The sequence below is a fragment of the Panthera onca genome, chromosome D4 (genome assembly GCF_046562875.1).
Source record: "Panthera onca isolate mPanOnc1 chromosome D4, mPanOnc1 haplotype 2, whole genome shotgun sequence".
NCBI classification, from domain to species: Eukaryota; Metazoa; Chordata; class Mammalia; order Carnivora; family Felidae; genus Panthera; species Panthera onca.
The window spans coordinates 88,802,766-88,825,692 of NC_138351.1; the positions used below are offsets into that span (position 1 = coordinate 88,802,766).

The 22,927-nt window shown below is 47.8% G+C and overlaps 2 protein-coding genes and 1 long non-coding RNA gene across 19 annotated transcripts in view; 2 read left to right on the plus strand and 1 right to left on the minus strand.

Annotated features, from left to right (window-relative positions):
• FNBP1 (formin binding protein 1) overlaps positions 1-13,303 on the minus strand; it is a 139,300-nt gene extending 125,997 nt beyond the window's left edge. For 14 of the 15 annotated variants that reach the window (XM_078436364.2, XM_078436371.2, XM_078436375.2 and 11 more), the window contains exon 1: positions 13,157-13,303. In XM_078436364.2, coding sequence (XP_078292490.1) covers positions 13,157-13,180 — 24 coding nt within the window. In that variant the 5' untranslated portion in view covers positions 13,181-13,303. The remainder of the gene's footprint in view (positions 1-13,156) is intronic. The other variant, XM_078436376.2, reaches the window with a different exon arrangement.
• A 130-nt stretch (positions 13,304-13,433) lies between these two features.
• On the plus strand, positions 13,434-14,806 carry LOC132662838 (uncharacterized). The gene is made up of 2 exons (XR_013551644.2): positions 13,434-13,807; positions 14,475-14,806. It is a non-coding gene; the product is annotated as an uncharacterized LOC132662838 (long non-coding RNA).
• Positions 14,807-20,650: 5,844 nt separating this feature from the next.
• The window catches only part of GPR107 (G protein-coupled receptor 107), a 69,284-nt gene continuing 67,007 nt past the window's right edge, over positions 20,651-22,927 (plus strand). Inside the window, exon 1 of one of the 3 annotated variants that reach the window (XM_060608366.3) lies at positions 20,651-21,141. In XM_060608366.3, coding sequence (XP_060464349.3) covers positions 21,001-21,141 — 141 coding nt within the window. In that variant the 5' untranslated portion in view covers positions 20,651-21,000. The remainder of the gene's footprint in view (positions 21,142-22,927) is intronic. The other 2 variants (XR_009602736.3, XM_060608365.3) reach the window with 2 other exon arrangements.

Consider the following 22,927-nt stretch of genomic DNA (forward strand, 5'->3'; position numbering starts at 1 on the left):
TGGAAAATAGCATAGAGTTTCCTCAAAAAACTAAAAAAATAGAACTACCCTACGACCCAGCAATGGCACTACTAGGCATTTATCCAAGGGATACAGGTGTGCTGTTTCGAAGGGACACGTGCACCCCCATGTTTATATAGCAGCACTATCGACAATAGCCAAAGGATGGAAAGAGCCCAAATGGCCATCCGTGGATGAATGGATAAAGATGTGGTCTATATAGACAATGGAGTATTACTCAGCAATCAACAAGAATGAAGTCTTGCCATTTGCAACTACGTGGATGGAACTGGAGCGTATTAGGCTAAGTGAAATTAGTCCGAGAAAGACAAATATTGTATGACTTCACTCATAGGAGGACTTTAAGAGACAAAACAGATGAACATAAGGGAAGGGAAATAAAAATAATATAAAAACAGGGAGGGGGACAAAACAGAAGAGACTCATAAATATGGAGAACAAATTGAGGGTCACAGGAGGGGTGGTGGGAGGGGGGATGGGCGAAATGGGTCAGGAGCACTAAGGAATCTACTCCTGAAATCACTGTTGCACCATATGCTAACTAATTTGGATGTAAATTTAAAAAAATAAAAAAACAACAACAACAAAAGAAAGAAGTCAATCTCAAACTAAGCTGATACGTAGCATAATTCATCAGACGTCTCAGGCAGCAAACATCCAGCTTTTGGGGGAAAATAATGTCACTTCAGGATAACTTAAAAAAAATTGAGATAGAGAGGCTCTGGGTGACTCAGTCGGTTAAGCGTTTGAGTCTATCGTCTTTTATCATCTTGGTGAGATGGAGCCCCACATGGGGCTCTGTGCAGAGCGTAGAGCCTGCTTGGGATTCTCTCTCTCTCGCTGCCTCTCCCCTGCTCACTTTCTCTCTCTCTCTCTCTCTCTCTCTCAAAATAAGTAAATAATTGTCGACATACAGCATTATTAGTTTCAGATGTACAACATAATGATTCTATATTTGTATATATTGTGAAATGATCACCACAGTCTACCTAATGTACCTAATTACAACTTTTTTTTTCTCGTGATCTGTAAGAATAACTTTAAAAAAAATTTTTTTTAACGTTTTATTCATTTTTGAGACAGAGAGAGACAGAGCATGAACGGGGGAGGGTCAGAGAGAGAGGGAGACACAGAATCGGAAGCAGGCTCCAGGCTCTGAGCGGTCAGCACAGAGCCCAACGCGGGGCTCGAACTCACGGACCGTGAGATCATGACCTGAGCCGAAGTCGGACGCTCAACCGACTGAGCCACCCAGGCGCCCCGTAAGAATAACTTTTAAAAAAAAATGTGGTAATAAGAGCCAAAGAGAACTATTCCGCCTGGAGAGGGAACATTAAATTTATATCTTAAGTAGACCCACGTATATTGCTAAAAATTAGTATGGTTAGTGTTATGGAGTCCATTCTATATTTTAAAACAAAAACTTTTTTAAGTAATAAACACGCCTGGTCTCCTAAAGTCCAGACTTTCTTTCCAAAGCCATGATTTCCAGGCATTTTCTCCTCCTATTATTTTATTTCATTGTTAACACGTAAAGAGAATTTTAGGTCAAAAGACAAAGACTTTACCATGAAAACCAGAAGGCAAGGAGTGAATCGCTCATTTTTCATGAGTCCTGCTTGCAGCAGGGTGATTCTGCAGTTGGCTCCCAAAGAGAGTCGTTTTTTTTTTTTCCTTCCCATCACCATACTACTTTGTATTTACCCATCACGCCTCATCGAACCATCTCAAAGCACTTTACAAACAACCACTTACCTTTCTGCTTTCTCACAAAGAGGAAGAAAGTATCATCATACCATTTTATGGGTGGGGAAACCAAGGAAGGGAAATGTGAGGGCTTGCCCAACACTGATGAGGGTTAGGTTAGGCAATCCGCGAAGGCCGAGTGGAGCTCTGCTATGCTTTCTCTCTCACGTGGGAACGCCCACATCATTTCTCCCAAGAACCTGTTGGGTATTTTAATGCATTTTAGGAACCTGCTCTCAGTTCTGGTTGTGCCCACACAAGTGTAAAGGGAACGGTTCCCTTTATTTTTTTTTTTTTTTTTGGGAACGGTTCCCTTTAAAGGTGCCACGTTTTCGGGGCGCCCGGGGGGCTCAGTCGGTTAAGCGTTCAACTTTGGCTCAGGTCATGATCTCACGGTTCTTGGGTTCAAGCCCTGCGTCCGGCTCTGTGCTGACAAATCAGAGCCTGGAGCCTGCTTCGGATTCTGTGTCTCCCATCTCTCTCTCTGTTCCTCCCCTGCTCACACTCTGTCCCTCTCTCTCTCCCAAAATTAAATAATAAAACATGTAAAAAATTTTAATAAATAAAAACGAAAAAAACTAACAAAAAAAAGTCGCCACATTTCCTTTTGCTGTAGATAGGAGGGGAGAGGGTTAGCTTCTTAGTCTCCAAGAACCAAAACTTTGAAGGCCCTGCATGTGACGGCCAGAAACCCCCAAATCGTCAATATCTATAACCTCTTCATTCTTTCTCAATTTGATCAACAAAACTTTTCAACAACCATAACACAAATACTTTTCGATAAGACGTACTTTTGTTAGACGGGAAATCAGAACTTAATGTTATCTTAAGATTAACACCTTTGGGGTGTGAAGCGTCTGACTTCGGCTCAGATCATGATCTCGCGGTTTGTGAGTTCAAGCCCTGCATCGGGCTCTGTGCTGATGGCTCGGAGCCCGGAGCCCGGAGCCCGCTTCCGATTCTGTGTCTCCCTCTCTCTCTGCCCCTCCCCTGATTGCACTCTGTCCCTCTCTCTCTCTCTCTCTCAAAAATAAACAGACATTTAAAAAAATCACAAAAAAAGTGATACCTCTACAAATTAATTTCTTTATATTAAAAAAGAGAAAAAAAATAACTTTGGATTTGAAAGAATGAGGGAACCACTAGACACGCATGAGACACCTGCTGGTCTAAGGTTCATTCATCCCAGTTTCTGCTGGGGCTGCAGCGCTTAACTCCGTGAGTCACCGGTTCTCGGTGCTTCCCAATATGACTAACAGCAAAGGTTTCTGAAAGCAAAACATACATCGATGCTGGGGACATCTGAGCGAGTGGTGGGCAGAAAAGGGATTGCAAGCTACTAATACGGAAAATGCAGTTTTACGACTACATTTGTCTAGTGTCCGAAAAACAAACAAACCAACCCAAACCTGAAGCATGAACTCCAGGGTTCTTAGGTGAGTCTGGTTAAGTCGCTTCACCTCTCTGAGGCTCATTTATAAAACGGGGAAAGTTATGAAGCTCACATGGTCCTTCTTAGGTCACGATAGTAGACATCCAAAGCCTCTAATAGGGACCCCTGGGTGGCTCAGTGGGTCAAGCGTCAGACTCTTGATTTTGGCTCAGGTCACGGTTTAGCGGTTTGTGAGATGGAACACTGCTTGGGATTCTCTGTCTCCTTCTCTCTCTCTGCCCCTTCCCTCCTCGCACTCTCTCTTTCGATACAAATACATTAAAAAAAAAAAAAAAAACTTAGAAAAAATAAATCCTCTAATAAAGGTGTCCAGGGCACTTAACCATTGGGTTCTCTTCTGTCTTCAGATTTTAAAAGATGGGCAGAAGAATTTTGGTTCTCTGCCTGGTTCCTGGGAAAAGGGGAGGAGCTGAACAGCGTTACAATACGTGGGGGAGGGGCGCCTGGGTGGCTCGGAGGGTTGAGCATCCAACTTCGGCTCAAGTCATGATCTCGCCATCTGTGAGTTCGAGCCCCGCATCGGGCTCTGTGCGGACAGCCCAGAGCCGGGAGCCTGTTTCAGATTCTGTGTCTCCCTCCCTCTCTGCCTCTCCACCACTTGCATTCTGTCTCTGTCTCTCTCAAAAATAAAAATAAACATTAAAAAAAATTTTTTTTTGGGGGGGTGCCTGGGTGGTTCAGTCGGTTAAGCGGCCGACTTCGGCTCAGGTCATGATCTCACGGTCCGGGAGTTCGAGCCCCAAGTCGGGCTCTGTGCTGACAGCTCGGAGCCCGGAGCCTGTTTCGGATTCTGTGTCTCCCTCTCTCTGACCCTCCCCTGTTCGTGCTCTGTCTCACCCTGTCTCAAAAATAAATAAAAATGTTAAAAAAAAAATTTTTTTTAATTAAAAAAAATTTTAAATACGTGGGGGAAAGACCAAGGGTTCTAAACACACCTGGTGGGGCCAAGACGGGAAGAATGCCAACATTATTGATTACCTTCAAGCTGGGTGATGACTACAAAGGGTTCACAATAATACTTCCTGTAAGTAGATCTGAAAATGTCCCTAATAAAAAGTTCCAACAAGAATATTTTTGAAGACATTAACTTAAATTTTTTTATTAATGTTTTTCTTCTTAATGTATTTTTGAGAGAGAGAGAGACAGAGCGCGAGCGGGGGAGGGGCAGAGAGGGAGACACAGAATCGGAAGCAGGCTCCAGGCTCCAAGCCGTCAGCACAGAGCCCGACGCGGGGCTCGAACCCACGAACCAGGCGATCGTGACCTGAGCCGAAGTCGGATGCTTAACTGACTGAGCCCCCCAGGTGCCCCTATTTTTTATTTTTTATTAAGTAATCTCTACGCCCAACGTGCGTCTCGACTGACGACTCTGAGATCAAGACTCACAGGCTCTTCCAACTGAACCAGCCAGGCAGCCCTTAACTTAAAAAATGTTTGAAGGCTGAGGAAGAGGGCTCTTGTATCCCACAGGTATGGAATTGCACCCCTACTTTCTACTCCGTGAACTTGGGCAAGTTACTTTATCATTCTGAGCTTCAACCTCCTCTCACAAAAGGGGTCGATAAGGGTATGGCCATGGCCGGTGCAGAGATGTGCCACTCAGATCCGGCTTCCAGAAAGGATGCACCGCCCAGCTGCAAGGAGTGTAGCAGACAGCCTCCTTTAGGGTCTGCCTTATCTTGTGAGCCAAGGTCACGGTCTTCTTGTGGCAACCAACCACCAACCAAAGACGGACCAAGGTGGCAGCCAAGGTCACACCGTTCTTGGGGCGGCCCTTGCCCAACGAATGTGCAAGGCAGTACGAGGGCCTAGCCATTTCTGTCCAACGTGAAATGGCTTAAATGGATAATCTTCGCCCTGGAGCTCCTCACCGGCCTGGAAGAGACTTTTGTCAGGCTGCATCTTGGTCCAGTGGCCCCTCCTCGCAATCACCCTTCCCTCTCTTCTCTTCACGGGTGTTACTTCCTAATAAAACTCTCCACTCCTAACTCCTTCTCAACATCTTCTTCCCAGACGCTCACATGAACGGTACTTACCTCACTGGATTCTTGGAAAGATTAAATGAGGTGATGGATGGAAAATAAATTTTTTTTATTTGTTTTTTTGAGACAGAGACACAGTGTGAGCAGGGGAGGGGCAGAGGGAAAGGGAGACCCAGAATCCGAAGCAGGCTCCAGGCCCCGAGCCGTCAGCACAGAGCCCGACGCGGGGCTCGAACTCACCAACCGTGAGATCATGCCCTGAGCAGAAGTCGGACGCTCAACCGCCTGAGCCAGGCAGGCGCCCCTGATGGAAAATAATTTGTACAGGACACGGGAGATGATAAGCTCTCAATAAACAGCAATGTTGATGATAACTACTCAACAGCACGTAGGACAATGGGGCACGGTGCACAGGTGAAAATACCACAAGAACTATAGAATTTATACAATTTATAAACTATTTCCGCTTATATAAACCATAGAGTAGAGAAGCACAAACAGAAACGGTAGCTGCTAAACTGTATACACTAAAGCCACAGGTGTTAGCCTAAGAGCCAATTGTTAAAAATTTCATTCTCATGACGAGAATGGCATGTTCTACATTTTCAAAAACACGCAGTCGGGGTGCCTGGGTGGCTCAGTCGGTTGAACCTCCGACTTCGGCTCAGGTCACGATCTCGCGGGTCGTGGGTTCGAGCCCCGCATCGGGCTCTGTGCTGACGGCTCGGAGCCTGGAGCTTGCTTCCGACTCTGGGTCTCCCTCTCTCTCTGCCCCTCCCCTGCTCATGCTCGGTCTCTCTTTGTCTCAAAACTAAATAAAACATTTAATTAATTAATTAATTAATTAAATAAAAACACGCAGTATAACTATTGTGATATTACAGATTAAATGTGAAGAGGTATTATAACTTTTGCAATAAGAAATTGGAAGCTTCACCTCTTTGTCGTTGTTGGGGGTGGGGGGTGGTGGTTTGAATCTATTTCCAGTATGGAACAACTGAAGTTGTTTGAGCTTTCCGTGAATTTAACAGACAACTTACAAACTGGATGAGATTTGCGAGTTGAAAGTTGGTCCAATTGGAAGACCAAGACTAAGGAACATTGTATACGCTCAATTAACTCTCTAATATAATATACATACATGGCCTTTTATGATTTTAACATTTTTTACGATTTATTTATTTATTTAGAAAGAACACAAACTGGGCGAGGGACAGAGGAAGAGAGACAGAGGATCTCAAGCAGGCTCCTCGCTCGGCACAGAACCTGGCGTGGGCTCGATCCCACAACCCTGGGATCACCCCCCGTGCCAAAATCAAGAGTCGGACGCTCAACCGACTGAGCCGGCCAGGTGCCCCTACAGATTTTATGTTTAAGTAATCTCTACACCCAAAGCGGGGCTCGAACTCACCACCCTGAGATCAAGAGTTGCCCGTTCCACCGACTGAGCTGGCCAGGTGCCCCGATTTTAACATTTTTTAACTAGACATATCGCTAGGCTGAAACCAGTACGTGTTACTAAAAAAGGAAACAAATATTTCATTACAAACACTGATTCCAGATTTCACACCCACGTTCTAAAATCTAATTAGATTAATTCCTGGGGCATTCATGGATTCTCGGTAGCTTGCAGTTTTTAAGTGTCAAAATAAAGCCTTGTTTTTCAATGTGGGCGGTGTTGATGAAACAAGTTTGAGTAATGCAGGAAACACAATATTAGCTTTAGCTAGGTAGTGGGTGATACTTGAATAGACCTCCAAAGAGCATTTTCCGTGTCGCCCCGACGTACAGCCCGAGTTTAACGTGGTCGCACGGCGAGCACGGGCGTTTACAAAACTCTTTTGCGGTACCTGAAATACAGCGTCACCTACCAAAAATGCAGTTTATACGAAATTTTCAGGATGATGTCTGGTGTGTAGGGAGGACAAGGAGGTGATGAGGGAATTAAGGCTGCCAGACCTCCCGTGTTTTGTTTCATAACCAGAAGAGGCGGGCAAAGCCTGCTTCATTTTATTTTTTTTTAATGTTTATTTATTTATTTATTTATTTATTTATTTTTAAAAATTTTTTTAAAGGTTTTATTTATTTTTAAGGCAGAGAGAGACAGAGAGCGTGAGCAGGGGAGGGGCAGAGAGAAAGAGCGAGACACAGAATCCGAAGCGGGCTCCAGGCGCCGAGCCATCAGCACAGAGCCCGACGCGGGGCTCGAACTCACGGACTTGTGAGATCGTGACCTGAGCCGAAGTCGAGCGCTTAACTGACCGAGCCACCCAGGCGCCCCTGGGGAAAGCCTATTTTAATGGCAAGGCAGGGATGGCAGAATTAAACTCCATTTCGTGTGTCTTCTGAAGCAGTTCTGCTCCACTCACCACCGATCTGAGAGTAACGAATGTCTCCCCTGTTGGTCTTGCTATGTTTTATCCCAAATGGAAATCTCTGAATCATTAAGAATAAAGAGCAGAAGGTCTAGGAGTTGTCGTTAATACGGCCCTGCATTTAGCATTCTGCAGTGAGGAGAGGTACTCATCAATCTCCCAAACCTGGAACTTACTAAGTCAATTACTTCAAGATGAAGAAGGGATCGGTATTGCCTAGTGTACAATTTTAACACTCTGGAAAGTGTTCTTATAATGAACACACACATGCATAGCAGGCATAAACAGCATGAACGACAGAGAAGAGAGAAACATTCAAGCCCTACTTTAAAAGTAAAAAAGGTGCCGAGGCCGTGCGTATTTGCGAACGGGGGGGCCTATGGGAAATCTCTGTACTTCCCAATCAATTTTGCTGTGAAACCCAAATGGCTCTAAAAACTGAAGTCTATTAAAAAATAAATAAATCAAAGATGCCTAGAATTATCAGACATGTTTACAACTGCCAGAGGGCAGAAAGGTGGGAAAATTACCCTCCCATTACTAAAAAAAAAAAAAAAAAAAAAAAAAAAAAGCCAATGTTAAAACAAAAGGGACAACAAGGATTCGTTCATTTATTCAGCAAGTATTTACTAACTCCTACTGTGAGTCGGGCATTGTTCTCAGTACAGTTGGTAGATCACTCTTTCATGGCTGCCTCTAAAAAACTGCATCCCGGGCCCCTGGGTGGCTCAGTCGGTTGGGCAGCCGACTTCGGCTCAGGTCATGATCTCACGGTCTGTGAGTTCGAGCCCCGCGTCGGGCTCTGTGCTGATGGCTCGGAGCCTGGAGCCTGCTTCGGATTCTGTGTCTCCCTCTCCCTCCCACTGACCCTCCCCTGCTCACACTCTGTGTGTGTGTGTGTGTGTGTGTGTGTGTGTGTGTGTCTCTCAAAAACACATAAACATTAAAAAAAATTTTTTTTTTTAATTACACACAATCAACACAGGGGATTACTATGTTAACCAATAGGTATTATTCAGTCTCGCTGCTTGTTTTCTTGCTTTTGGCATTTGGGCCAGTCTATTTCTTATTAGCACCAAAGTAAAGAAATGATGATGGCAGAGAGGCCGCTGAGAGATAACAAAAGTAGGTTCTGTCACTTAGTCATTTGTTAGCAGCAGAGAGTAGAATCATTATGAGGAAAGCTAAAATTTCCAACGGGTTTATTTATACTTTGCATTAATGAGCGAGCAAATAAAAATCTGAAGTGACACTTCAGTAACTTGTCACTTCCCTCTACTGAGTAACAAAAACAAACAAAAAAAAAAACCATTCAAATGTAAGAAATTCTTGCTTGGCCATTTCTCCCATGACCAGTCACAGTGTCAACAAATCAGGGCAATCCATTTAACCCTCTTCACATTACCTTTTGTAACAAAGTCTTGAGTAAACGCATTTTGGTTATTCTTAGAAACATAAATCTCTGTTTAGACTCTGATGTGGCAGACGAGAGTTAAAACCTGCTTCAATGCTTTCACTGAAACAAGTAGATATCCTTCAATGTATATAACAGGAGTTAGATCAGTGTCTTGCATACAGTGGCTGTTCAATAAAAAAAATTAAAAACTGATTTAAAGGGAGGGGCGCCTGGGTGGCTCAGTCTGTTGAGCGTCCGACTCTGGATTTTGGCTCAGGTCATGATCCCAGGGTCGTGGGATCCAGCTCTGTGTCAGGTTCTGATTGATTAAAGGGGAATAGTATGGGGCGGGGGGAGCACCTGACTGGCTCAGTCAGTAGAGCACCCAACTCTTGATCTCAGGGTCCTTAGTTCGAGCCCCATTTCTGGCGTGGAGTCTAACTTAAAAAAAAATTTTTTTAACAACAAAAATAAAAGGGACTAATGTGAAGAGTTGTACAGAAACGATTTAATTATACCCTAACCACTTTAAAGCAGCCATTTACACTTTGTTATGACCTTCTGATACAAAAATAGAAAGCCTCAATTTAAATACAAACGATCCAATGAAGTTATTACAAAGTACGGGTCTGAGTTCATTTTTACAGTGGTATGATAACTTCCTGAACATTGCATGATTTCTCAAGGTTTCCTGGAATATGAAAGTAAAGGAGAGAGAGAAAGGTTTCACTCCACCGAAAAGGAGGACATGTGTGGAGACCAGTCCTCGCGTGTAAAGGACCCATTAGAAACCCGTGGGTTTTAAAGGCCTGTGTGGATCTTGACTAAAGTCTTAAAATGTGTGAGAAACGTGGTGGGTATTTGTGAAGGTCTCTGAAAGCTGCAACCACCTGTTACAAATAACTCATGGCCACCCAAACCATAGCGCCGTCTCACCCCACCTAGAGACGTAATTCTGACAATTTAGGCTTCTGCGCCCCATCGTTATCTTTTTTTTTTTTTTTGAGACAGAGAGAGACAGAGCGTGAACCGGGGAGGGTCAGAGAGAGGGAGACACAGAATCCAAAGCGGGCTCCAGGCTCCGAGCTGTCAGCACGGAGCCCGACGCGGGGCTCGAACTCACGGACCGTGAGATCATGATCTGAGCCGAAGGCGGACGCTCAACCGACTGAGCCCCCCGGGCGCCCCAACCCCGTCGTTATCTTATTACCCGCGTGCCTGAGTCCAAGCCACCATTCAAGGAAAACCCTCAATGCCTGCTCTGTGCCCGACTGCTGGACACTGCCCACCCCTGTACTTCACCCAGTCTCCTACCACTGAAGGACTGGAGGGTTCTTTTTCAGAATCCTTCATTATTCCCAAGTTTTTCTTAAATCTCCTATACTAATAAAATAAAGCAACTGAAAAGAGACATTTTGTTGCCCTTATACTCCTGGGCATTTCACCTTAAAACTCCAATAATTCACTTCTCTTATTAGTGCAAATAACGTGTTGATTTTTTTCCCCTCTATTAAACTCTCAGCCACTCAAGGACAAAGCCCCCCCCCCCACACACACACACACTCGAGTGGAGTGGTTTTTAGGGGTAACTCTTCACCGACATATACGTGCACGTATAAAACGGTAACTGATGTGTTCTTCCTTGTCAATCTATCAAGCAAAAAAAAAAAAAAAAAAGAAAAGAAAAGAAAAAATTCCAAGTAGTACACATATACTCCCTAACGACCTTTTCCAATTACTTCTTTTATAGAAAATTCCCAGCATGTACAGTAGCAAGAGTATCCTGGGTCCTTTGATGCTGATGGCCCAGCTTCAACATTTACCAGCACACCCCACCCCCCACTCGTGCTTCATCAACATCCCTACCCACCACCCCTCCAATTTACTTGGGAAATCAAGGCTCCATATCATACATATTCCAGTTCCTATTTGTTTTCGGCAAAATTGTCTTTCCCACCCCTCTGCCCTCTAAAGAGCAAGGCAGGCGATTGGGGCTAACCGACCATTTTCTTCCCACAGCTACCTCCTCTTTCCGGATCACCTCTTAGGACATTCACTCACACCACTGAAACGGCCACACTGTGTTCAGTCCCTTTAACCCAACCTGTTTCGCCTAAAAATAGATTGCATTTCCCCCTCCTTAATCCCTCTCTCTTGTCTGAACCAGTGCAAAAAGAAATCGTGCCAGGATTTCTATTATCTGGATAAAATTTACTTCTGATGTGTTTCCCCCCACCCCAGATAAGCTTAAAAAGAGCCAAAAGGAGTGGACAAGGAGTGGAAGAGGAAAGAAACACCGCACTTAAAAGGATAGACTTTTGCCTAAGTAGGTATGTTGCAAATACCTAAAACCATCGGTTAACTTTATTTTTAAAATGAGTGTTTGTAAACATCGGCGGAAATTTCGAGCCCGTTTAGACAGAGGATGTTTATCAAATGAATCGCTCTAATTGAAGGGAGCTATTGCCTTCAGGATTTTGCTATCAGTAACAGTAGCTGCTTCTGAGCCGGAGAAATGGTTATGTAAAAACAATTAAAGCCAAAAAAAAAAAAAAAAAAAATTAAGGGAGGATGCGCTCCGTTTCTATAGCGGCTCCAACCTTGTTTCACTTTGATGCGAGATTTCTTGGCCTCGGCTCAGAGCAACCACCACCCCACACTTTTCTCCTCCACACCCTTTACAAATGGAATTCGGAAAGGAGGCCCTTTGGAGTTCACCATGGGGAAAGGTCTCCTCTTGAGAACATTTCTGGGCGATGATTGAGATTGCATCCACTTCTCCTCCTCCTTCCCCCCCCCCCCACCCCCGCCCCCCCACCGTACTGCCCATCCCCTGCCCGGCCACTTCCCCAGGAATCCAGAGAGAGGCGGAGAAACCAGCTCCATCCCACCGGCCACAGCCTCTGCTCCCCGGGGAGGGCCTGCGCGCTGCCTCGGCGTCCCCAGTTCGCCCCGCTCCGGGGACGCCGTTTCCAGACACCTCGCCGCCTGTTTACCCATCGGCAGCCCCCGCTGGAGGATCTCGGAGGGCGCCCCTCGCCGCCAACCTTCCCCATGTTAAACTGTTTCCTCGGAGCAGTCAAAGAACGGTTTCCCCCGCGAATGCCTCTTCCTGAAGACATCTCCCCCCAACTACTTTCCCCTCCAGGCCAAACGCCGCAGTCCCCGCGGCAAACCCAGGATCTGAGCTGCTCCTTGAGAACTACGAGCGCGCCCCGCGCCGCCACAGGTCAGAAGTCCTCGCCCCGAGAGGGAAGACGCACCACGTCTCGCCCGTGTACCCCAAAACCCAAGACCTGGGACCCGGCCGGGCCGAGGCCGCCCCGCCCCCGAGAGGAGCGCCAGATCGGCCCGCACTTCCACTGGGAGAACAGCCCTAGGGACCCGCGGCTGGGGCGCCCGAACGCATCACGCAGCCCCGAAAATCCGACGGCCTCCACGCCCCCTCGAAGCCGGTCGGTCGCGCATCGGTTACTCGACGCGAGGGATTAAGGCTGCTTTTTCCACACACCACTCTGAGCTCGGGGCGCGGGGGACAGGGAGGCCGGCCCGCGCCCCTCGACCAGACCGCCGCGGGGACCTGGATCCGCACCCCGTTCCCAAGCACCGGGGCGAGGCGTTGGGGAGGAGGCACAGGTCCGTGCTCCCTTCCCGGGCCGCTGGGGGGACCCAGATCCGCACCCCTTCTCAGGCCGCTGGAGAGTAGGGGGACCCAGATTCGCACCCCCTGCTCAGGCCGCCGGGGAGACCCAGATCCGCTCCCCCTCCTCAGGCCGCTAGGGAGTAGGGGGGACCCAGATCTGCACCTCCTGCTCAGGCGGCCTGGGGTCTCAGATCCGCGCCCCCTCCTCAGGCTGCTGGAGGGGGTGGGGTGGGGGTACCCGCACCCCCGGCTCAGGCCGCCGGGGAGACCCGGATCCGTGCCCCCTTCTCAGGCGGCCGAGGACCCACACCAGCTCCCCTCGCCCGGGAAGGGCGAATCTGGCTCGCACCTCCCGCTCGGGCCAAGGCCGACGAGGGGCACCGAGCCCCGCGTCTGCTCCCGAGGCCGCGGGGACCCGGACCAGCGCGCCATCGCCTTCACCAAGGCAGCTCGGCCCGCGCCCCCTGCCCAGGCGCGCCAGGCACCTCCCCACCCCCCCCCCACCCCCCCACAGCCCGGCGGGCCCGGTCCCTCACTCACCCAGAGCTCGATGCCCCAGCTCATGGTGCAGGCAGGGGGCGGGAAGGGGCGCGCCGCGCGGCGGGCGCGGCTCTCCGGTCCCCCTCCCCGGCGATCCCTTCGCCCCTTGAGGTCCCCGCGATCGAGGAAAGCCCGGTGCGCGCGCGGCCGCCGCCTCCTCTGGCTCGCCGCTCCTCGCCTTGGGTCTCCTCGGCAGCTCCTCCTCCCCGAAGCTCCTCAGCAAAATGGCCCGAGGAAGCAGCCGCCGCCGCCGCCGCCGCAGCGCCCGCCCGCCCAGCACCCGGAGACCCAGAGGAGGGGGAAGCGAGGGAGGGGCTGCGGGCTGGGGGCGGGGCTACGCCGGGGGAGGGGCCGGCCTGACAGCTCGCGCACGCGCGCGCCCCGCCCCCGCCCCCGGCCCACCTTCCCGCCGGGCGCCCTCCGCCGGGCCTCCGCGGCGCCGGGGTCCAGAAGGACGCACGGGGTGGCGGGAGGGCCGGCGGGATCCGGAACCCGGAGAACTCGCCCTGCCGATTTCTTTTATTTCTTATTAGCGACCACGTTCTGTGCTCTTGGAACGACCTCTCGCCTTTGAACGTAGCCGGACTCCGTTATTAGCGGTGCTCTACCGAGGCCTGGGGCTGCCCCACCGCGCCGAGCGCCAATTTGGACGTAAGGACAATACTTTTCCCTGGCGGCCGTTCGCGCCGACCAGAGTTCGCTCGGGTTGCCCTTTTCCCACCGCCCGGCAGCCGCGGAGGCCCGAAGGGCCCCGCGGCCTTGCACGGTGGCAGTGGGGCCTGGGACGGCGATGTCTGCGCCGGATACAGATAGGGAAGTCGAGGCCAAGAGCGACCAAGCAGCTCTGAGGGGCTGGGGAAGGAATCCAGGGGCAGGCAACCAGTGATTTCTAATCTCTGAAACCAGTGGTTCCCAACTTGTTGGGCCAAGAAACGCTCACACGTGAAATAGCGTCGCGGCTGAGTGGGTTATAATAGCAAAGGCGTTGGGTCCACGGATCACGCGTCAATCCGGCTTCCTGCACACATAGCTGGGTGGCCTCAAGACAATGACTCCGCCTCCCACATGGAGGTTATAAGGATCCATCTCACCCAGTGCTGGAGAGGAACAGGAGATGAGCACCTGTTACCCACCCGCCCGACGTTGGTAAACTGAGAGCTGGTTTTTCTTTTAAGATTTTAAGTAATCTCTACACCCAAGGCGGGGCTGGAACTCACAACCCCAGGATAAACAATCTCAAGCTCCAGAGACTGAGCCAGCCAGGTGCCCCCAGAGTTGATTTTTAAGTAGATGCTCCCCTTTTCTTTGTGTTCCAAAGGTCTACCCAGATATTTCCAACGAGCTGTGTTGAATTGTGGAGTTCCGACTCTTTCCTCTGAATCACTACGTCCTCTCCTCCCCAAGTTTTCATTTCGCGCGTATCTAACGTTCCTGACTTTTCTGAGTAACTGAGAACTAAAATGGGCCCCATTTTAGAAATATTGCACAATAATGCATCTCTCCAATACCTACCACCCCACCACCACCAGCCTCAACAAGTTTATCATTCTCCTCCATGGAAGGGTGGAAATGAAAAACCCTTGCAGAGAAACCTACGAGTCTACTTCCTTTGTTGGACACAGTTACAATAAATTGAAACTGTCTAAGCTGTTGGGTTGTTTTGTTTTGTTTTTTTGTTTTTCAGTTACCAGCTCCCCCTACTCATTCGTTTTTAGCGCGTGTATTTAAACATTTTTGTCTCACAGTTACCAAGTCTGGGAACTCTTTACTCCAGAGCCTGCTAGATATGCAACAATCAGGGTGGCCAGTCTCTTACTCCCAAGGCAGATTAAGAGCCCGAGTGAATTGGAAGGCTTAGAATTTCAAACAATGCTGCAAAATTTAGTTTGCTATCTGGAAATGGTAAAGGAAATACAGGTTAGCTAACGAGACCTTGCTCAGCAATCAACTCAATTTCCCTTCCTGCCAAGGCTTGACTCTTTTTCCAGTCAAATACAATGATCTAATCTTGACTGAGTTCTTGGAGACTTCTCAAAAACACACTGACCATTTGTGAAAATATGCTAATCAGGAGAAAAAACAACCTGCTGCTCTAGAAGGGAAAGAAGAGGAAGGGACAGAAGAAGAAAAAAAGACCACATGACAATGAAACCTTTTTAAAGTAAGCAGGAAATAGTTATAGGAACCCCTTAGAAGCCACAGTAGCAGAACTCTATGGAACCAGGTTAATTAGACCACACTGCAAAATATCTTCAAGTTCATTAAGTTTGGGTGGTACCTGGAAAAGTTTTGAAAATGTCAGAATCTTCAAGAAATAAAAATAAAGGAAAAAGGCACTACTGATCTCAAAGCAAGGGAAACCAACGGTTCAAGATTAAGAGCAGCCAGCGGGGGGGGGGAGGGGGGGATAATTACAGCACAGTATTCTCCAGGCAGAACAAAATCCACTTCAGTTTCTCTTATAGTAAGAGAATAATTCTAAGACACAGAATTCTCACTATTGACACATTAGGGTGACCTGAGCTACTTAGGCATCAATTTTCACAGGACGTATTCCAAGCTCTATGTAAATGCTTGAATTACACAGAAGGTCAATGTGGGTTCAGCATACCTCTTTCACGCTCAGTCACATTTGAAGAACACGGATTTGGGGGCGCCTGGGTGGCGCAGTCGGTTAAGCGTCCGACTTCAGCCAGGTCACGATCTCGCGGTCTGTGAGTTCGAGCCCCGCGTCGGGCTCTGGGCTGATGGCTCGGAGCCTGGAGCCTGTTTCCGATTCTGTATCTCCCTCTCTCTCTGCCCCTCCCCCGTTCATGCTCTGTCTCTCTCTGTCCCAAAAATAAATAAAAAATAAAAAAAAAAACAAAAAACGTTGAAGAACACGGATTTACAAAGTTACGATCTTGGTGGGTAACTATGAATTTCCACCAGATACTCTGTTCCTGTGGACATGATTAGAGACCCTGCACAGCCCAACAATTCCACCAGGGCTTTTTTGACAATTCTGATGCTTCTAGCAAATAATACACATCTCGCTCAGGGCCTTTGATGTATAGAGATCTCTTTTACCTAGTTTACAGGAGATAGGTTTTGTAACTGCTAAGTTGGGATTTTAGTGTTCCATGACTTATCAGATAGATGTGTTATGTGTGTGACCTTCCCAAGTCAACTTAAACTGGGTTTCAGTTTCCTCATTGGTAAAACAGGAACCGCACAGGTTGTTACGAGGCTGAATGAGGGGGCTGGCATGCACACAGGCTTTGGGGTCAGCCAGACTGGGATCGCCCTGCACAGACGGCTGCAAAGCTGTGGCCGAATTATTTTCCTTCCCTAAGCCTCAGTTTCCCACTCTAGAAAACGGACATAATGCTACTGACTTCAAAGTCATGAAGATTTGTAGTAGCACTTTGAAGATTAAGTGCCCCTGAGATTGGGGCGCCTGCGTGGCTCAGTCGGTTGAGCATCCGACTTTGGCTCAGGTCACGATCTCTCACGGTTTGTGGGTTCGAGCCCTGCGTCGGGCTCTGGGCTTACGGCTTGGAGCCTGGAGCCTGCTTCGGATTCTGTGTCCCCCTCCTTCTCTGCCCCTCCCCCGCTCATGCTCTGTCTCTGTCTCTCCAAAGTGAATAAAGATTTTTAAAAAATTAAAAAAAAAAGAATACGTGTAAAATGCTTAGCACACTATGGGCACGAGTTATCAGTCCCTTCCTTTCCTCTTGTTTTCTGGAGGATTTTTACTTATCGCATCAAGGAAAGCAATGCTTTAAACACTTCTGATGCAGCAAAGCGGCCTGCCTGAACTACAACTAATTGGTTGTCTATTGCTGAAATACTATTCATAATGAACTTCTTGGTATTTTTTTTTTTTCTTTAAAATAGCTTCCATCAGTTTCCAGCTTAAAATTCTCCATTTGTTTAGCATCCAAACTTCTAAGGACCCAAGAAAGCAGTCAAGTGGAAAAAGCTGGACTGGGATAAAAGTCGCAACTCTCTGGCGAGTAGAATCTTAAAACTGCGACCGATTTTTCACCTGATTGTGGAATTTCCCCCGAAGGTCTATGAAAATGTGCACGAAATCAGGAAAAACCAGCTGTCCTATGACCAAGCAAGTTACACACTGTGCCGCCAAGCTGAGAAGTGAATTTGATGTTTTTCTCCAAACCACGGGATTTAAGATGCGTCAGGGCCTCGTTTTTCCGAGATCACTCTTCTGTAGGAACACCTGATGAACTTCCCCATGCCCCAAGAAACGAAGCTTCAAGCCAAAGAACAAGAGTGATGTTTGACTTCTGAATGTATTTATAGAGGTCTGGGGTCTTAAATAACAACTCTTTTGATAAGAAAAACATATGGCAATTATACCTTATTGCAGCCGGAGAACATTAACCCGCTAATTTCTATAAGATTTCTGGAAATTTCTGGAAACTTCTAAATGGATACCAAAGATGATTAATAGTACTAGGTTCAAAATACAAATTCAGCTACTAGTGGCAAACTTTGGTGGATCCTGCAAAGTTAGAGGAAGTGGAAAAACAAAACAGACTCGACTGAGAGAGCAAGGTTAAAAGCCAGCTTTGGGAGATCAGTCTTTGCAGCTCCTCCAGGCCTTTTCAGGCGATACCTTAAAGTTCAACGTCCCTTTGAAAATGTTGCCAGGGAGAAGCAGGCATAACTTGTTCTATTGCTCAACATGTCTGTTTCCAGTTACAGCATCATGATTATGCAAATAATCTTTTCTTGAAACTCTGAAATTATGTGCCCGAATAGGATTGTCAAGAGAGTTTTCACCTTATTTGAAAAATAATTATCTTAAAAAAAAAAAAAAAGAAAACCACGTCACTTTTAAGTCTTTGTAATTAGCCTTCCCTTTCATAATTCTCTCAATTTTAAACTAATGACTGGCACCATATAGTTCTCAAATACGTGAAGGAAGATACTACTTATAAACTTCTGGACAGATACCATTGGTATGTGACCCGGCGAAGGTCACAGAATAATTCCCAAGGGGAGAGAAGCAAAGAGTAAGAATCCAACTTTAAGCCCTTGTAAAGTTGTTCCCCAGAAACTTAAAAAAAAAAAAAAAAAAAAAAAAAAAAGCTTTCTATTTTATAAACTATTTAAATGTTTCATGACTATTATATCACTTAATGAAATTAAGACTCTTCCTTATGCTCAGTCTCCCTCTCTCTCTCTCTCTCTCCTTCAAAAATAAATAAACACGTTTTAAAAAGTGTAAAAACCAGAAATACTCTAAAGCATTGCAGACTGCCTTTAAAAATGAAAGTGCAATTAAAAATCACCTTTTCCTTGAACGGCTTGTTTCGTATTGACATGAGAATCAGTTAACTGTTTTTGAAGTCTCCTCTTGATACCGAAAAAGAAAGTATCATTTATTTTATATTCTTACTATGTTCTTTCATATTGCTGGTTTGTAAAATACGTTCTGAACATTTTTCTAGCATTTGATAACACACCAGTTACTTATATTCTGGGCTTTTAACTTTTTGAAATATTAAAACGGTGATAATTAGAAAACCATGTAGGGTTCAGTGCCAGAAGCACAGACTGGGCTTTGTGGTTGGGCCCTGAATGAGAGTTTGAGAGTTCCATCTGGGTTATTTGTGAATGAGGAGCGGCCTTTGAAGAAGTCGCATCTTTTAAAACAGGAATCAAAACATACATCTTTTATAAGGTTTTGGTGACGTTAAGTGAGATAATGCATATGTAAAGTACTGAGCAAAATTTTGGCAAATTTAATCACTCGATAAATGAATTTAACTATTATTATCTCCCTGTGTGGATTTGCAAAATATTAGTTTCTTGTGCCCCGTTTCTTTACCTGTAAAATGGGGTAGTGAGAGCCGATAAAACTTCTGTGCAAAGATGTAAGATTACATATTTGTAATAGATGGCCAAAGATCAGAGGTTGGGGAAAGATGTGCCTCACCAGCTGGTAAACAGTGCCTCTCTCTTCCGGGCTCCACCTCAGTGGCCTACTTTCGTCCTTACAGTGTGACAGAATTTGTACGGACGGAGTGCTCATTCAAGGGAGGAATTCATTGATTCATGATGTTACCAAAATTGCACACAGCTAAAAAAAAATCTAGGACCTTCCCTTTCTCCCATCCCCCTCAGGCTTCCTTCTCCTATTCTGTATTTGACCCATGTTTTTTAAAAAAATTTAATGTTTATTTATTTTTGAAGGAGAGAGAGGCAGAGAGTGAGCGGGGGAGGAGCAGAGAGAGAGAGAGAGAGAGAGAGGGAGACACAGAATCCCAAGCAGGCTCCAGGCTCCCAGCTGTCAGCACAGAGCCAGATGTGGGACTGGAACTCACAAACCGTGAGATCATGACCCCAGCGGAAGTCAGACGCTTAACTCACTGAGCCGCCCAGGAGCCCCACCCCCATTTTTTTTTTTTTTAAACCTGAGTGCAGCCCATTCAACTAGATCATGTTAATTTCAGTTCCTCGTTCCAGGTAAAACTTTAAAAAAAATCGGACTGTGCCATACAATACACTAGTATACTAGTTTTTTACTTTTTCCTCTTCAATGATTTCACACGAAGAGCACGCATTACTTGCGTGCCAAGCTACAAACGAATCTAAAAACTAAATAAACTTGTCTAGTTTATTGGCAATTTTCATGATCATGTTCCTTTACAACTTTTATTTCAATTTTTTAATGTTTATTCATTTTTTGCACAGACAGAGAAAGACAGACAGAGTGCGACTGGGGGAGGGGCAGAGAGAGGGAGACGCAGAATCCGAAGCGGGCTCCAGGCTGCGGGCTGTCAGCACAGAGCCCCACCCCGGGCTGGAACCCACCAACCCGGAGACCATGACCTGAGCTGAAGTCAGATGCTTAACCGACTGAGCCACCCAGGCGCCCCGTGTCTCTAGCTTCTTGATAAAAGGTGGTGAGAGAGGGAACCCACTACTGAATTCGCTATTGAAGATCTCCCTACAAATCCCAGATTGGAAGCAAAGAAAGTCTCCACGCAGAACTCAGGGACAAACGTTGACCCTCAGGCTCTAGCCGTCGGATGAAATAATGTGGGGCCATACAACACAGTACTTGGAAGTTTCCGTGTGATTCTCAGCTCAACCTGGAACAAACGACTTGATTTCTCAGAGCCTCGGTTTGCTTACCTGTAAAGTGGGGATAACGGTCCTGCCTACCTCCTACCTCGCCAGACTGCTCCAAGGGTTCAACGCAGTAATGCAACACAAAAGGCCTAAGCACCTGATAAGGGCTCAATAAATCGTCTTACTGCAAACATTTCGTCTGACACTTTAGTGTGAGGTGCCTCCACAAAACCAAGGGCCCTACGACAAGCCCCGAACTTGGTATTTTCCACCGAGTCCCCGCCGCTCCCGAAAGCAGGCCGATCGTCGGCGGGGCACGGTGCTGTGGCCACAGCGTAAGACTCCCCGCCCGCAGGCAACCTGGATCCCCCTGCGGCCGCGGTCCTGCAGGCCCCAGGTGGCTTTCAAAACTCCGCGGGGCGGAGGTGAGGCCCCTGGGTGGGTGGGGAGGGGGGGGGGAGGGTTTCCTGCCCGGGGCTTTTGCCATGGCAACCGCCACAGACTCCTCCACGGGGGGAGGGGAAAACTCCACCTCTTCCGGCGAAACAGAGAGTCTGCGTCCGAGAGGCCAACTGAATCGCCCCAAGGTGGCCGCTCTCAGCCCCTCGGCGACCTCCCGGGCCGCACGCTCCAGGTAAAGGCCCACAAGCCCCCGGCGGCCGGCCTCCGAGCCCCGCTTCCAGGCCCTTCCGGGGGCCGCCGCCCTTTGCCCCCGGAAGTGGGCGGGAGAGGAAGCGGCTGGTGATGCTGGAACAAACATGGCCGCCCCGGCGCCCGTCGGCCCCTCGGGCTCCTGCCGTCCTCCGCTGGCCGCCGGCCTCCGGCTGCTGCCGCTGCTGGGGCTGCTGCAGCTGCTGGCTCAGCCCGGCCTGGGCCGCGTCCACCACCTGGCGCTCAAGGTAAGGCCGGCCAGGGCCGCGCGGGGGGCGGAGGCCGAGGCCGAGGCCGCTCTCCGGGGCTGGGGGCAACTTTGGCCCACGGTGGGCGGGAGCCGCTGAGCGCTGGCCCTCCGCCCCTCCTTGCCCCAGGCGCCGCCTCTTGCCGAGGGAGGGTTCTGCGGGGAACTGTGGTCACGGCGGGGGTCCTCGGACCGTCTGGAAGGGGCTGGAAGGTTGGAGCTGAGCCGCCGAGGGGAAGGGGCTGAACTGCGGCGTAACCCCAAGGACTCCGGAGGCCGCCCTTGCTGACTTTCCTCGCTTCCCGGCCGAGAGCGACCAGCTGTCCAACTGTTTTCCCCGATTCGCTTGTCCGCGGTGCCCACTCTTCCATCCTCTTGTGCCCCTTGAAGGGACGCGAAACCCTAGCCTCAGTTTCCCGGTTTGGCTCAGGGCGCTCCCTGGACTGATGAAAGCGGGGATCTCCTGGAGGAGTTGCAAATCGTTGTTTTTAAGGAATTTCAAATCTGGCCTGAAATACACGACCAGCGTTCAAAACGTGTTTCTGATTAGAGGGCCTGCCCTTTCTTCCCCTCGCTCCTGTCACTGTCAGTCTAAGGAAGAGACTTACACAGGCCTAGAATGATCTTACTGTACAGTTCACCGCTAAGAGTCGTCTGAGGCTAAAACGTGCCTCCAGGCGATTCAGCAGGTTAATATATCTGAGGAGTAGAAAAATAAATCGTTACGACCCACAGCCTTGTACGTTATTTTCACAACGTACAGTTTTCTAAGAAGCTGTGGGATTGTAAGCACTTTGTCTTATAAGAACACGTTACTTGAAAACCACGAAGCATTGTTATTTTGTGACGGTAGAGTTTGAAGAGTATGGAATCCAGGTGAAAAAGCCTGGCCAGACCCATGCACCCATACTTTGGGTTATCAGCTTTTGCTGTTTGTTAAGTAAAAAGTATCCTGATTAAAATGGTTCCTAAGTGCAGGGAAATAGGTGAGTCTTGGCTCCTTTTGAGAATCTGTTGAAAACTATAGGACCTTTCCCCAGAAAAGTGCAAGAAGAAATGTAGACAACACATTCAGGGGGAATTTCTGCGGCTTTATAAGCCCCAGATGATTATCCATAGGCCCTAGTCCCCAGGCTTATGACTGTGACTCCAGATGTACAGAATTCTTTCTTTTATAGTTCAGGATCCTTGGTGTTAGATTAAGTGGTGGAACTGGATTCATATAGGTTATAAATTGGAGACAAAGCTAGTAATGGCCGCGGTGGACCGTGGCTCTTGGTTCCCAATCCAGTGCTCTTTGTAGATGTTTGGAATTAAAGTGTCAGGTGTTCAGCACCATTGGGTAAATACTGACGGTATTGACGTAGGTGAAAACGTACACTAACCTCAGTGGTGGAAGCAAACCGAATTGGTGTGATCCTGGTGATGGGTTTCTTCCTGTTGTGCTAAATTACTTAATGTTTTTCATCCGTGTACGTGATTCGTAAGTACTGTGGTAGTTATTCCATAATAATACTGTAGTGGTTTCTTTCCTCTTTGGATAAATATTCTGACTTCTTCCCCCAAGGAAACAGAAATCACCTGAAGAGAGCCTTTCAGAGCAGCACCATTAGATGGTCTTGTTTTGCTTGAGACGGCATGAACGAGGAGACTTGATCAGGATATAGACCTGGAGTGGCAAGAATAACGTGAAGAAGTCACTGAGCATTATAAATATGCATTGATCTGTTTGAAAACTTCATGGAGTTTTCATGGGGAAAACTTCATGGAGAATTTCAAACAGACAT